This window comes from Odontomachus brunneus, unplaced genomic scaffold, assembly GCF_010583005.1.
Source record: "Odontomachus brunneus isolate Ranch 3 - 2012 unplaced genomic scaffold, Obru_v1 Obru_scaffold_032, whole genome shotgun sequence".
Lineage (NCBI taxonomy): Eukaryota > Metazoa > Arthropoda > Insecta > Hymenoptera > Formicidae > Odontomachus > Odontomachus brunneus.
Window position 1 is genome coordinate 723,847 of NW_022639482.1, and position 13,415 is coordinate 737,261.

The 13,415-nt window shown below is 35.6% G+C and overlaps 1 protein-coding gene across 7 annotated transcripts in view; it reads right to left on the bottom strand.

Moving 5' to 3' along the window:
• LOC116843356 (F-actin-monooxygenase Mical) overlaps nucleotides 1–13,415 on the bottom strand; it is an 874,436-nt gene that overhangs the window by 699,015 nt on the left and 162,006 nt on the right. For all 7 annotated transcript variants that reach the window (XM_032813731.1, XM_032813733.1, XM_032813730.1 and 4 more), the window contains one exon: nucleotides 951–1,084. In XM_032813731.1, the coding sequence (XP_032669622.1) occupies nucleotides 951–1,084 (134 nt within the window). The remainder of the gene's footprint in view (nucleotides 1–950; nucleotides 1,085–13,415) is intronic.

The window sequence follows — 13,415 nt, forward strand, 5'->3', positions numbered from 1 at the left end:
AAAAATTTTCGAGAAGATGGTCCTATAAGTTGATCAGTCACTCGATATGACACCTTTGGATTACTATTTATGCGATCATACTAAAAAACATGTATACATAAATAGCCAGTTAATAATCACGAGGAATTGTAAGGTAAAATTGTTTAAATAACACCAAACATAATTATAAACGCAACAAGCAGTCTATTGCGACCCGCACAATTATGTATTAAATGCGATGGTGGACACTTTGTATATTCATTGTAAAAAAAATATTTTAGTTTGTTATTTAATCTGTTGAACTGTTTTGTTGTTATTAAAATTCGTTAAATATGTTAACAGTGTTAATTTTTTAAAGTGTGTTAAATTAAGGTTTATTAAATACGTTTGAATTATAATTATTGTTTAAATTGATTTTTACTAAAACCATTGCAATTTGTATTTCGTTACGAACATTCCAAAATGTTCTAAAATACAAAATAAACAGCTATTAATTCTATTACAATTTATTTGTCTCGCACAGCGTAGCATAGATACCTTCATGGTAATGTTAATCTGAAAATGACATTGACAGCTCAAGTTGAAAAATGCAAATTTTTACTTGAATTATTTTTTATATGCCTTTAGTTTTTACATCTTTTATTTGTGAAAAAAATGTATTAATATGCAATACATAGAGAAGCAAAAACATATTGCAAATTTATATGACAATAATATCATAAAAAGAGCGCCCCATTAATAGGAGCATTTGTTGCATTTGTCATTTTTCCGTACCTGAGCGCGCGAAATCTCAGCTCTGCCATTCGTTAAATGTAATCTTTTCCCGTTTAAAACCTATTATAGCCTTGACATTTTTGTATTAGAATTTTCTTCTTAAAATATTATAAGGAATCTACCATTAAGAGCAATTCCGGTGGTTTTAAGACACCCTGTGTATCATTCAACTTTGTATTATATATCATTCAACTTACCGCGACGTCTTCGTTTCTTTGGAATATCAATCTCGGACTGTATTGTAGGTTGTTTGACACTCTCAGGATCGTCTGTGTCGAGAAGACTACGTACTTGTATCGGAGTTACAGCGCGTACATTAAGATTTGGGTACCTTAAAAAAAATTACAAAACATTTATCTGTTATTCTTCTTATGTTTCTATCTTTCCGTCGTTCTAAAAATCCAATTGAGCATTTCTTTCGTTAAGAAATATCAAAACAGAAAAAATGTCGAAAAATATACGAGATTTCAATAAAGATGGATAATCTCTTATAAGTGTATAAATTAGGTGAAAATTATACATAAGTTCATATAAATTGTTTCCTAATAGCGCACCATTATTGACAGATTCACATCCGAAGAATTAGAATCTAAAACATTATAAGTATTTCCTAAAAACTTTTATATTATTTATTAGATTTAGATTTGTATTTATATTTTTATTTGATTTGTATTTGTATTTTTGTACTAAACGAACGTCGTTAAGATAGTTTAATACATTTTTTGTATTATACTAAAAAGCCGAGGGACAAATCGTTTCTAAATTTCTTAATCCCTAAATTTTTAAATGAGTAGGATTTTTTATTATTGGATATATTTTTTTTAGATTTCTCAAACCTTTTCTTAAAAAATATATTTTTATTTAATGTTTGGAATTTAATTAAAAAGCGAATCTCTTAAAAAAATAGAATTTAAATAACAGAAGGTAAAATTTTTTTTATTAAAACAATAAGATAATTATTTTGCGTTAATTATTGCGATAATTATTTTTTAACAAAATTGAATAGAGTTAAATTGAATTGAAATAAATAGAAATAAATTTGTTCAAAATCGTACTAAATGTTTAATATAACCTCCTATTCTCCTATTATCCGTCATGAGATTATTTCGGGGGTGGCTGGCGACCTGCGATGTAATTGATGAAACGTGTAATAACTTGTGTAATCAGCTCGTGTATTATCGTGTAATCTGTCCTCGCGATATCATTAACACGTCATTTCTTTCTGTATACGATTTAACTCGCGATTTATCTCGAGTCCATTTATCGTTTGTATCGATAGGCGCGTATTTATTGAATGCATTCCCATGCACGACGAAATCAGGATTACTATATTTGCCATAATATCTTAAGAGGTAATCATATTAAATATTTGTTATGATTTGGAGGGAGGGACAAATCTATTTTTTAATTAAATTAAATTTAATTTGTAAAGAAGTGTTATAGAAAACTACTCATTACGAGCAACCGATAGATACTGACATACTATTAGGCCAACAACGCTAAAGTTCGCTAAACATAATGCATAGCGATATTAACTTTCTGTCGGTTATCCGCAGAGATGTCCAATGCGGTTTCGCCAAGTCGCTTCAAGAATCTGTCGAAGAATCGTAACCGATATCTTCTAACCGTAACGGAATCCGGACGCTATCTACGGTGGATGCTCCCCAATAAAGAGCCGAAAACCATTGAGCGCGAACCGTATATAAGCAGTATATAAGGTGTCCAATTGAAAAATTTCCAATATTTCAATATTTTCTAAAATATACACTGTAGAAAAATAAAACATTAAAATATTTTCTAAAATATGCGTTGTATAAGAAAAAATTTTGAATATAAAAAGTACAGGGTTTTGAGGAGAACATATGATGGCGACCTTAAAAACTACGTGAGCTGCTTTTCAAGAATATTTCAAGATTAACTTTTTTTTCTTATATAAAAAGTAGTATTTTTCATTATAAAATTCGAAAAAGCAGAACATTTTCCCTCTTTCTCACACACTGGCACGCACACGCATACACATTCACACAAGTTTACGAGGCATGCATGTATTTTAATTTTTTCTAATATTTTTAAAATTAAAAAAACATTAAAATTTTTTTAAAGTTTCAAAGTTTTATTTTTAAAGTTAAAAAAACATTAAAGAGGTAAATCCAAAAGGTCCGTACTACGGAATCATCAAACTGCTTGAAAGTGTACCAAATCCAAATAGCATCAAGTATAAATATGTGACGATGCAACCAGGCATCGTCACCCAAACCGGCCCGACCGACTCCAGTCCGGCCGTGCACCGGCGCGTTGCGCCACCTCAAACGCCACAGGCCTAAAGAACGCGGAAATAACAACACGCGCCACATCGCCTATCACGCTTCTTTACATCGTTTGTTGTTGTTGTTAGACGATGTTGTTGGGTGCGTAATAGACGAAGCAAAAGCGGGTATATAAACCGCGGCCACGAAACCGGACCGGCATACCGATCTCAGAGCGGCGAGCAAGGATTCCGACCCTATCGTCTCTGCCTCCTAGGTAGTGTCCTATCCCGCATAGGCGAGTCCGGCAACCGCAGATTGTGCGTTCGCAATCTCCGTCGAGCTTTCTTGTCACCGATTTCGCCTTCCTCGCGTTCTCACGCCTCTCCGACAATCCTCACGACTAAGTACCGTGGCCAATGTGTTCGCTGCGTTCCGCCGAGCTTTCTCGACGCTTACTTGCTCCCGTCAATTCTCGCGACTAACAAGTAACACTACCCAATTGACACTCACCGATTCAAATGAAATTTAACATTTAAAATTTAACATTTATTTATTAAACATTTAAAAATATTGAACACGTGTTTTTTTGTTTCTGCTAAATGCGCATTTTAAGAATAGAAATCACCCCTCAATCCCTGGAGTATCGGAACAGCTACTTATTTCCGAAACGATACATTTTCTGAAAAATGTACTCCGAACCAAAGTTGTAGGGTTTAAAATGATGCACTTGATGGTGACTTTTAGTTGACCTTGAGATCGATTTTCAAGGTCAATTTGGCCGTTACCGGACTTTTGCCACATCTTGTACATAATCAGTGATTTCGTGCGCTGACTCTAAATCTATCTTCAGAATTGATCTGTCGCGTTATTTTCCTAAAAAATCACGTGGTGAGAAAATTTTAAGTGCAAATTCACAGAAAAAATAAGAAAAAAAAAGTTTGGTGGGTAACTTTAGAATAGAAGTAAAAGTAAGAAAATGTAAAGTGTCACTTTAATTGTAAGTTCAACATTACTCATATTATATTAAAATAATATCTTCATTTTTTTCTGATTTTTATTGCTACTCTGAAGTTATCCGCAACATCTTTTACTCTTTATTTTGTGTTAGGATTTCATTTGGACATGTAATCAATTGTCATTTTCGCGACTGTCGTTGAGTAAGCATTTCTCAAAATTACTTGATCATTTATTTTTTATGATTTTCTATCCTTTTTAATCAATCGTCCATGTTCTGAACGTAAAAGTTTACGCTCTATCGATTGTCGAGGTTAAAAGTAGGTATTTCCTTTGAAAAATATAAGGTAATCTTCAACTGACTTTGAAAATCGACTTCAAGATCGACTCAAAGTCACCATTAAGTGCATCACTTTAAACTCTACAACTTTGGTCCTGAGCACATTTTTCAGAAAATGTATCGTTTTGGAAATAATTAATCGTAGTTATTTCCACACCCCAGGGATTGAAGAATGATTTCTACCCTTAAAATGCATATTTAGCAGAAACAAAAAACACGTGTTCAATATTTTTAAGTGTTTAATAAATATGTTAAGTTTCATTCGAATCAGTGAGTGTCAGTTGGGTAGTGTTACTCGTAAGACTAGGAAATGAGATGACCAATGCAGTTCGAGTTCGAAACCATGCAGAAACACGTATAAGCAAAGTGATGCAACATATGATGCACCATGTTTTTTTTTTATTATTTTAACAAAATGATCAAACATTAAGTTATATAGGAGTGCGTCTGATTCTATTTGTGTATGCCCGTGTGTTAATAATAATTTATATATTCGGTATTCTGATGTTCTGAGACTATTTCACGTATATTTTAAGAATATCATGGATGATATTCTAAGGATATTCTGAGAACAATATTGCTGCGGACATAGAAACATCGTGAATATATTCTGAGTATATCATAGTATGTATAGAATATATTCTAGGTATATCAAATGTGATACTTACAGAATATTCTCAGAATATTCTCAGGATATCATGTGCTATCTGGGATACACAGTCAAGTTTTTTCTAAAACGCTATTAAATACGGCGGAGCGCCCAATAGAAGTGCGAAGGACTTCATTTTCATTATATATTTACCTTCGATTAAATTGAACTTTTCTGTATAAACTTTTGTAGAACTGTGCAGCTCCTAAAATGGACATCACACTATTAATAACAGATGTAATGGCTTGCCTCATACTTTCTTTGTTCCAATTTAGTGGAGTATCCTTTTTTCGTAATGTCTCACAATTTGAAATAACGAAATATGTCTTAAAACAGTTGAAATATACATATTAGGGAACTGAGTGCGATATCCAAATTGTCCCATAAAAATGTATTCAAATTACCCCGTGCGCCGATATGAAAACATTGTAATATAGTACTACAATAACTCAACAAAATGCGCCACTAGTCGACGCGGTGATCGCTAATACATGCGGGAAACATTTTTAGATTATATTGTTATCATAGTTTTTACGTAAATTTTATAAAAGCTCGAGCTAACAGAATATATTTTTATAAACTACAGTAACAACAAAAGTTCTCTACCTACTCTGCTTAATGTAAAATATTCCATAGACCTTCATATTTACAAATATTCTTTAAAACTTTTATAAATATGTAGACCACAGTATCTTCCTTACTGTTAACCTCAAACATAAAACAAAGCGTCTCCTATTGTTCTGAAATTGTCGCAAACGCTTAATATTAATTATCCAAATTCTCCCGCTATTCAATTTACCACACTGTACTCTGGGTTTTTAATGTGTAAGTTTATGTGTTTAAAGGATTTAGATTTATGTATTTTATGAGTTTATGTGTTATGGGTTTATCAGATAGTTTTTACATACATTGCCACTTCGAGTTTTGATAAACAATCGTCTAAATAATTATGCAAATTCACAAACGGGCCAATATAAAATATCACATGAAATGTCATGTCATATGCTATGTATATGCTGAGTTTCAAGAAAAATGGTGTTTTACACTTGATTAGTGTTACTTGTTAGAAAGAAAAAAACCGGTCTTTTCTTAAAAGGATATTTTATTCGCTAACTATAAAAGGATATTTTTTCCGCTAAACATATAAAAAAAATATGTTTCTTTTATTTTGGTCTACATTTGTTTCTCATCAAAACTCATTAAAATCAGAGTAGGACACTATTGTAGAGATCTTGGTCAATTGCGAACAATCGTTATAGCAAAATTTAGTGGACATAAACTGTCCCAAAAAACATTTAAAAATTACAAATTAACATTTAAAAAATAGGACAATTTCTTAAAAAGTTATAATATAAAAAGACAAATATCGAGACAATCTTCCGTAAAACAATTTTTCCGTCATAATGTTAAATATTTCGGAGAAACTGTACCTTTTAGCAACTTAACTTGTTGTACAATCAGATATATTGGGAGTACAAATTAGTTCGGTCCGTTTTTTTGTGGTCAAAAATGCATTTATTTCAGAACAAAATGAATGAACAGAGTAATCAAAGTATTGTCCATCGCTGGCTACTACTTTTTCCCACCTCTCAGCAATTTTCGAATTCCATCTCGTCTTTTGAGGCGATCCAAGTTAGGAAACAATTTTCGATTTCTGCGAAAGAAGTGAACCGGTGACCTGCCAAATCGTGCTGCATCCGTCGGAACAACAAGTAATCAGAAGGAGCAATGTCCGGCGAATACAGCGGGTGCGGTAAAATATCCCACTTGAGCGTTTCCAAATAATTTATTACGACTTTTACGACATGAGGCCGAACGTTATCATGCAGAAGAATAACTTTGTAATGTCTTTGCTCGTATTCCGGCCGTTTTTCTCGTAATGCACGGCTCAAACGAATCAATTGTAGCCTATACTGATGGCCCGTAATGGAATCGCCACGTTGTAGCAGCTCATAGTATACAACACCCTTTTGGTCCCACCAGATACACAGCATGATCTTCGAACCATGAATATTCGGCTTTGGTGTTGATGTTGAGGTCGATGGCAACGATTGACCGGGCATAGCGTAGTATTTTTTCTTCTTGGGGTTATCGTAGAATATCCATTTCTCATCCCCAGTCACAATCTGATGTAAAAAACCCTTTCTTTGTTGCCTTTGAATCAGCTGCTCGCAAGTGAAAAATCGCTTTTCAACGTCTCTCAGTTTCAGTTCATAAGGCACCCTATTCCCTTGCTTATGAATCATTCCCATGGATTTCAATCGTACGGAAACTGCTTGTTGCGTAACTCCCAATGATTCTGGAAGCTCCTCTTGCGTTTGACTCGGATCTTCATCGAGTAATGCCTCCAATTCTTTGTCTTCGAATTTTTTTGGCTGTCCAGAGCGAGGCTTGTCTTCAACGCTAAAATCACCATTCATGAAACGTCGATACCATTCCCTACATTTTAATCAGTTGGAGCATTGTCACCATAAACTTCTACAAGCATTCGATGTGCTTCAGCTGCACTTTTCTTCCAATTAAAGCAGAAAACTAAAACCTCGCGCAAATGCTGCTTAGTTAACACAAAAATTGACATATTCAACACAGTAAAAAACAGGGATTTTATATGAAACTCAAAGCGATATAAACTGAATATTATTGACAGATGTCTAACCTCTCTGAAACCACCGAAATTAGCTGTCACTATGAAACATTCATCACAGCCAGAGCCATCTTTTGAAAACGGACCGAACTAATTTGTACTCCCAATATTATTATTGATTCAATGGAAAATAGCAAGAACGTACCCAAATATGTATTAGGTGGTAAACTTAGTTCCTGCGGTTTTTTTGTTTAAAAAACTCATTTATTTCGACATCAAAAGCAAAAAATACATTAATCGAAGTATTTTCCCTCGCTAGCTATACATTTTTCCCATCTTTCGGGCAACGCGTAGATTCCGCGACGATAGAACGATTGGTCTTTTGATGCAATCCATTCGTCGATCCATTTTCGCACATCCTCGTAATTTCTGAAGTGTGTATCCACCAAGCCGTGCTGCATCGACCGGAACAAGTAATAGTCCGAAGGAGCTAAGTCTGGTGAATACGCTGGGTGCGGGAGAACTTCCCACTCGAGCTGCATCAGTGTTTCTTTAACGGCTTTGGCAACGTGTGGTCGAGCGTTGTCGTGCAAAAGCATCACTTTACGTCGATTGCTTGCTACTGCTGGCCTTTTTTCCAACAATGCTTCATTCAGACGGTTTAATTGTGATTGATATCGATCCCCCGTGATACTTTCGTTCGGTCTGAGTAGCTCATAATAAACGACGCCGTGCATATCCCACCAAATGCAAAGCATTGCTTTGTGGCCATGAATATTTCTCTTTGGTGTGGATGTCGATGGTTGGCCAGGGTCTACCCATGATTTTCTTCGTTTAGGATTATCGAAGTATATCCATTTTTCATCGCCAGTCACTATGCGCCACAAAAAACTCTTCTTTTTCTGCCTGGCGAGCAGAGAAATAGAGATGTTTAAGCGATTCGCAATGGCATTTGCGGTTAATTCGTGTGGTACCCATTTTCCCTCCTTTTGAATTTTTCCCATTGCATGTAGACGTTTGGAAACAGCCATCGGAGTAACATTTAATGCTGCAGACAATTCTTGGAGCGTTTGAGTAGAGTTTTCGTCCAATAATGCCTGCAAATCGGTGTCTTCAAACTTTTTCGGTTGGCCTGAGCGTTCTTTATCATTGACATCAAAATCACCACTCTTAAATCGCTGAAATCATACTTAGCATGTTCTTTCCGATGGAGCATAATTGGCATAAGCTTCGAAAAGCAATTTATGAGCTGCAGCTGCAGTTTTTTTCAAGTCAAAGTAATGAAGCAGCACATGACGAAAAAACAACTTATCACGTTCCATATTTAATCAAAAGAAAAAATAGCACTGCTCGCTTAAATGAATCTCTTCGCACTGAATATTATTGACAAATGTCTAACCTCTAAAATGCAGCCAGTTTCAGATGTCAAAATAAATTATACCTACAAAACTAACGTCATCTAACTGTGAGCCGCAGGAACTAAGTTTACCACCTAATATAACTGTGCCAACGGTCCTTCTGGATTGGAAAAGGGAATATGCGTCACGTCAATAGCCCCTATTACTCTAGGAAAATTGGCTAATAAATAAAAACATCTCATTTTTTCAATTTCTTCGTCTCGATTTCGGGGCATGAAAATAAATTCTTCTCTTAATCCCGCCAAAACTTCAGCTATGTAATGTACTAAACATTTGACAATGTTTATCTTGCATTTTAAGCTTATAGTTAGTATTAGGACCTTAACTTAGTTTCCGCCCGCAAATGTTAGATGGCAATGCAAACAGTTCTAGTAGTCATTACTAACGAAACAGGTAGTTTGTGATTAATTTCGACATTTCTCGATAACATTCAGTCAGCATACACAATTATTTTCCTAAACAACAATTTCTTTTGCTTTGTGAAAAATGGAACGCGATAAAGTGTTTTTTCGACATGTGCTTTTGCACTATTTTGATTTGAAAAAAAGTGTAGCAGAAGTTCATCGATTACTTGAAGAAGGTTATGGTGATCGAGCTCCATCACATACAACATGTAAAGAGTGGTATAGACGATTCAAAAGTAATGATTTTGATGTCAATGACAAACCACGCTCAGGACAGCCAAAAAAATTCCAAGACGATGAATTGCTAGCATTATTGCATGAAAACTCGGCTCGAACGTTACAAGAACTTGGAAACGAGCTAGGAGTTACTGAAGCAGCTGTTTCCAAACGTTTACACGCCATGGGAAAGATCCAAAAGGAAGGAAGATGGGTACCACATGAATTGTCTGAAAGTGCCATTCACAACCGTTTCAATATCACGGTTTCGTTGCTTGCCAGGCAAAAAAAGAAGAGTTTTCTGTGGCGTATTGTGACTGGCGATGAAAAGTGGATCTACTACGACAATCCCAAACGCAAAAAATCATGGGTAGACCCAGGACAACCATCAACATCGCAGCCAAAACGGAACATCCACGGTCATAAGGTAATGCTTTGCATTTGGTGGGATCAGCAAGGAGTGCTGTACTACGAACTGCTGAAACCAAACGAAACTGTTACTGCCGATGTCTACAAATGTCAATTGAACAAATTGAATGATGAGCTGTTGCGAAAAAGACCAGCAATAGCGAGTAACAGGCGCAAAGTTATTCTCTTACACGATAACGCTCGGCCACACACTGGAAAAACCGTCAAAGAAACACTGACGCAGCTCGAATGGGAAACTCTTCCTCACCCAGCGTACTCACCAGACATAGCGCCTTCTGATTACCACTTGTTCAGATCGATGCAGCACGGCTTGAGTGGTACACGCTTCCGAAATGTTGAAGAAGTGCGAGAATGGGTGGACGAATGGATTGCTTCGAAACAAACATCGTTTTATCGAGATGGTATCGCCCAGTTGCCAGAAAGATGGCAAAAAGTTGTAGAAAGTGATGGAAAATACTTTCATTGAAATAATTTAAATAAATTTTTTACAATAAATGCTTTTTCTCAGTATTTTTTGGGCGGAAACTAAGTTAAGGTCCTAATAATTTAAATAATACTTATTAATTGGCTTAAAAAAGCACAAAAAAATTTTTATATATTATGTAAAAAATTTTTTAATTTTTTCTTTAAACTAATTAATCTGTCTCATTATTTTGCGCAGAAAAGCATTAAAGCAAGATAACCGAAAGATGAATATTTTACGAGATATTTTGTATTCTATGTCAAAGTGCTTGAAATTTCAAGTGTTATTACTCGAAAAGTTCTTAACGAAAAAATATTTTATTATAGTGTTTTGGAAAGCTCTCGAGATAAGCTATAAGAACATGTAATAATATATGGCCTATTCCATTAAAAAAAATCGTGATAACCTCAAAATCTCAAAAACTACGACCTCGAGAAAAATTTTTCCCTCGTCATAATATGTGCCCCTTCTAATCGAACAAATTTTGCCTGTAGTATTTTCCCGTATCATCAAAAACATCGGAGATATTTTAAATGGTCCAGTTAGAGGAAACACCCTGTATATAAATATGTAATTGACACCACATATATCAGGACCTTGAATAAGTTCTCGCTGTTTTCCAACAGATGACGTTACCAAAACTGCATGCGTGTAATTTAAAATGGTAACGCATCTATAAGGAAGTACTATAAGCAAGCTTGAAATTCAGTGTATGTCATTTCACCGGTGTAAATAACTTTTTTTTTCATAGTATTAAACATGTCGAGTTTCGTGCCAAAAAAAGAGTATTTGCGGGGAATTTTACTGCACTACTTTATTAAAAAAAAATCTGCAGCTGAAGCACACAGAATTCTTGTTGAGACTTACGGCGACCATGTTCTGTCGGAAACAACATGCAGAGATTGGTTTAGACGCTTCAAAAATAATGATTTTGATGTTGAAAATAAAGAACGCTCTGGCGCACCGAAAAAGTTTGAAGACGAAGAATTGGAGGCATTACTTCATGAAGACTCATGTCAGACGCTAGCTGAACTTGCAGAATCATTAGGAGTTGATCCCACAACAGTTTCGAAACGTTTGATAAGTATTAGGAATGATTCAAAAGCAAGGACATTGGTACGAGTTGAAACCGAGAGACGTAGAACGGCGTCTTTTCACGTGTGAATAGCTGCTTCAACGGCAGAAAAGGAAGAGTTTTTTGCATCGTATCGTGACTGGTGATGAAAAGTGGATACACTACGATAACCCTAAGCGTAGAAGATCGTGGGATAAGCCCAGCCATGCATCAACATCGTCGGCAAAGCCGAATATCCATGGTTCGAAGCTTCTGCTCTGTATTTGGTGGGATCAGCTGGATGTAGTTTATTATGAGCTGCTCAAACCGAACGAAACCATCACAGGAGATCGCTATCGACTACAATCCATGCGTTTGAGCCGAGCATTGAAGAAAAAACGGTCGCTATACGAGCAGAGACACGACAAAGTGATTTTGTAATATGACAACGCTCGGCCACATGTTGCACAACCGGTGAAAACCTACTTGGAAACGCTTAAATGGGAAGTCCTACCCCACCCGCCGTATTCACCAGACATTGCCCCTTCCGATTATCACTTGTTCCGATCGATGGCACATGGCCTGGCTGAGCAGCACTTCCATTCTTATGAAGATACCAAAAAATGGGTCGACTCTCGGATAGCCTCAAAAGACGTGTCGTTTTTCCGATGTGGAATTCAAATGCTGCCAGAAAGGTGGGAAAAAGTAGTGGCTAGCGATGGACAATACTTTCAGTGACATGTTTTTTACTTTTTTTAAATAAAGCATCAATTTTCACGAAAAGTCAACGAGAAACTTATTCAAGATCCTAATATTTCACTATTTTAAATTTTAGTTCACGGGCACGTATTTCGTTAAACATTATATCGTTCCAGCATTTACGACAAATGTCTATGACATTTATTGTAATAAACATCAAGAAAAATCAAGGATGCAATAACCATGCTGTCGATTAATAAGGACTTCAAAGTCGTTTATTCGGTGCATTTTTTGTGCAAACGTACTAACAGAATTAGTATTATTTTGTATAACCTGGGAAAAAGAAGTCCTTATATAATTATATGAAATTATATCATATTATGTCCCATTTGATATTACCCGATCATATTATATATGAATATTTTGCAAGCGGCCTCATATGAATATATTTAACAAGATGTAGGTAAATAAAAACGTTATGTATGTTCAGATTTGAATGCATCTGGGAAGCCGAGCAGGTGAAAAATAGGTCTACATTTTATACAGTCAGATCTGCTTATATACGAGGGCTGCTCCGTAAGTTTTGCGACTTGGCAATACTGGCGTTGCTAGGTAAAATCTAACCTTATCATCAAAAAGTTTGACAGTTTGGAAGATTTTTTTACTCGAAACGTTTTGTCGTACGGAGGCTACTTGTATTGTTTACAGTGACTTGAAAATTGTCTCAGCAAAAAAATGAATTAACATGAGAACACTTTCGTGCGATAATTTTTTACGACTTTCGACGTGGATTATCGAGACAAGAGTGCATCGATCAACTTGCTTCCACTTTTGGCAATGAAGCACCACACAAGGCCACTATTTGTCGCTGGTTTAATGAATTCAATCGTGGTCGTAGTTCGCTCACCGACGAACCTCGCGAAGGTCGTCCAAAATCAGCTGCTGTGCCAGAAAACATCGATGCTGTGCGTGAATTGATAATGCAAGATCGACATGTGACATACCGTGAGATTCAGGCATCCCTGGGTGTTGGTATGAATTGCATACAAACGATATTGCATGAACATTTGGCCGTAAAAAAAATTTGTTCACGTTGGATCCCGCATAATTTGACAATTGCTCAAAAAAAGGATCGTGTAAATTGGTGCAAAAAAATGCTGAAGAAATTCGATCGAGATGCATCAAATGCCGTATATAACCTCC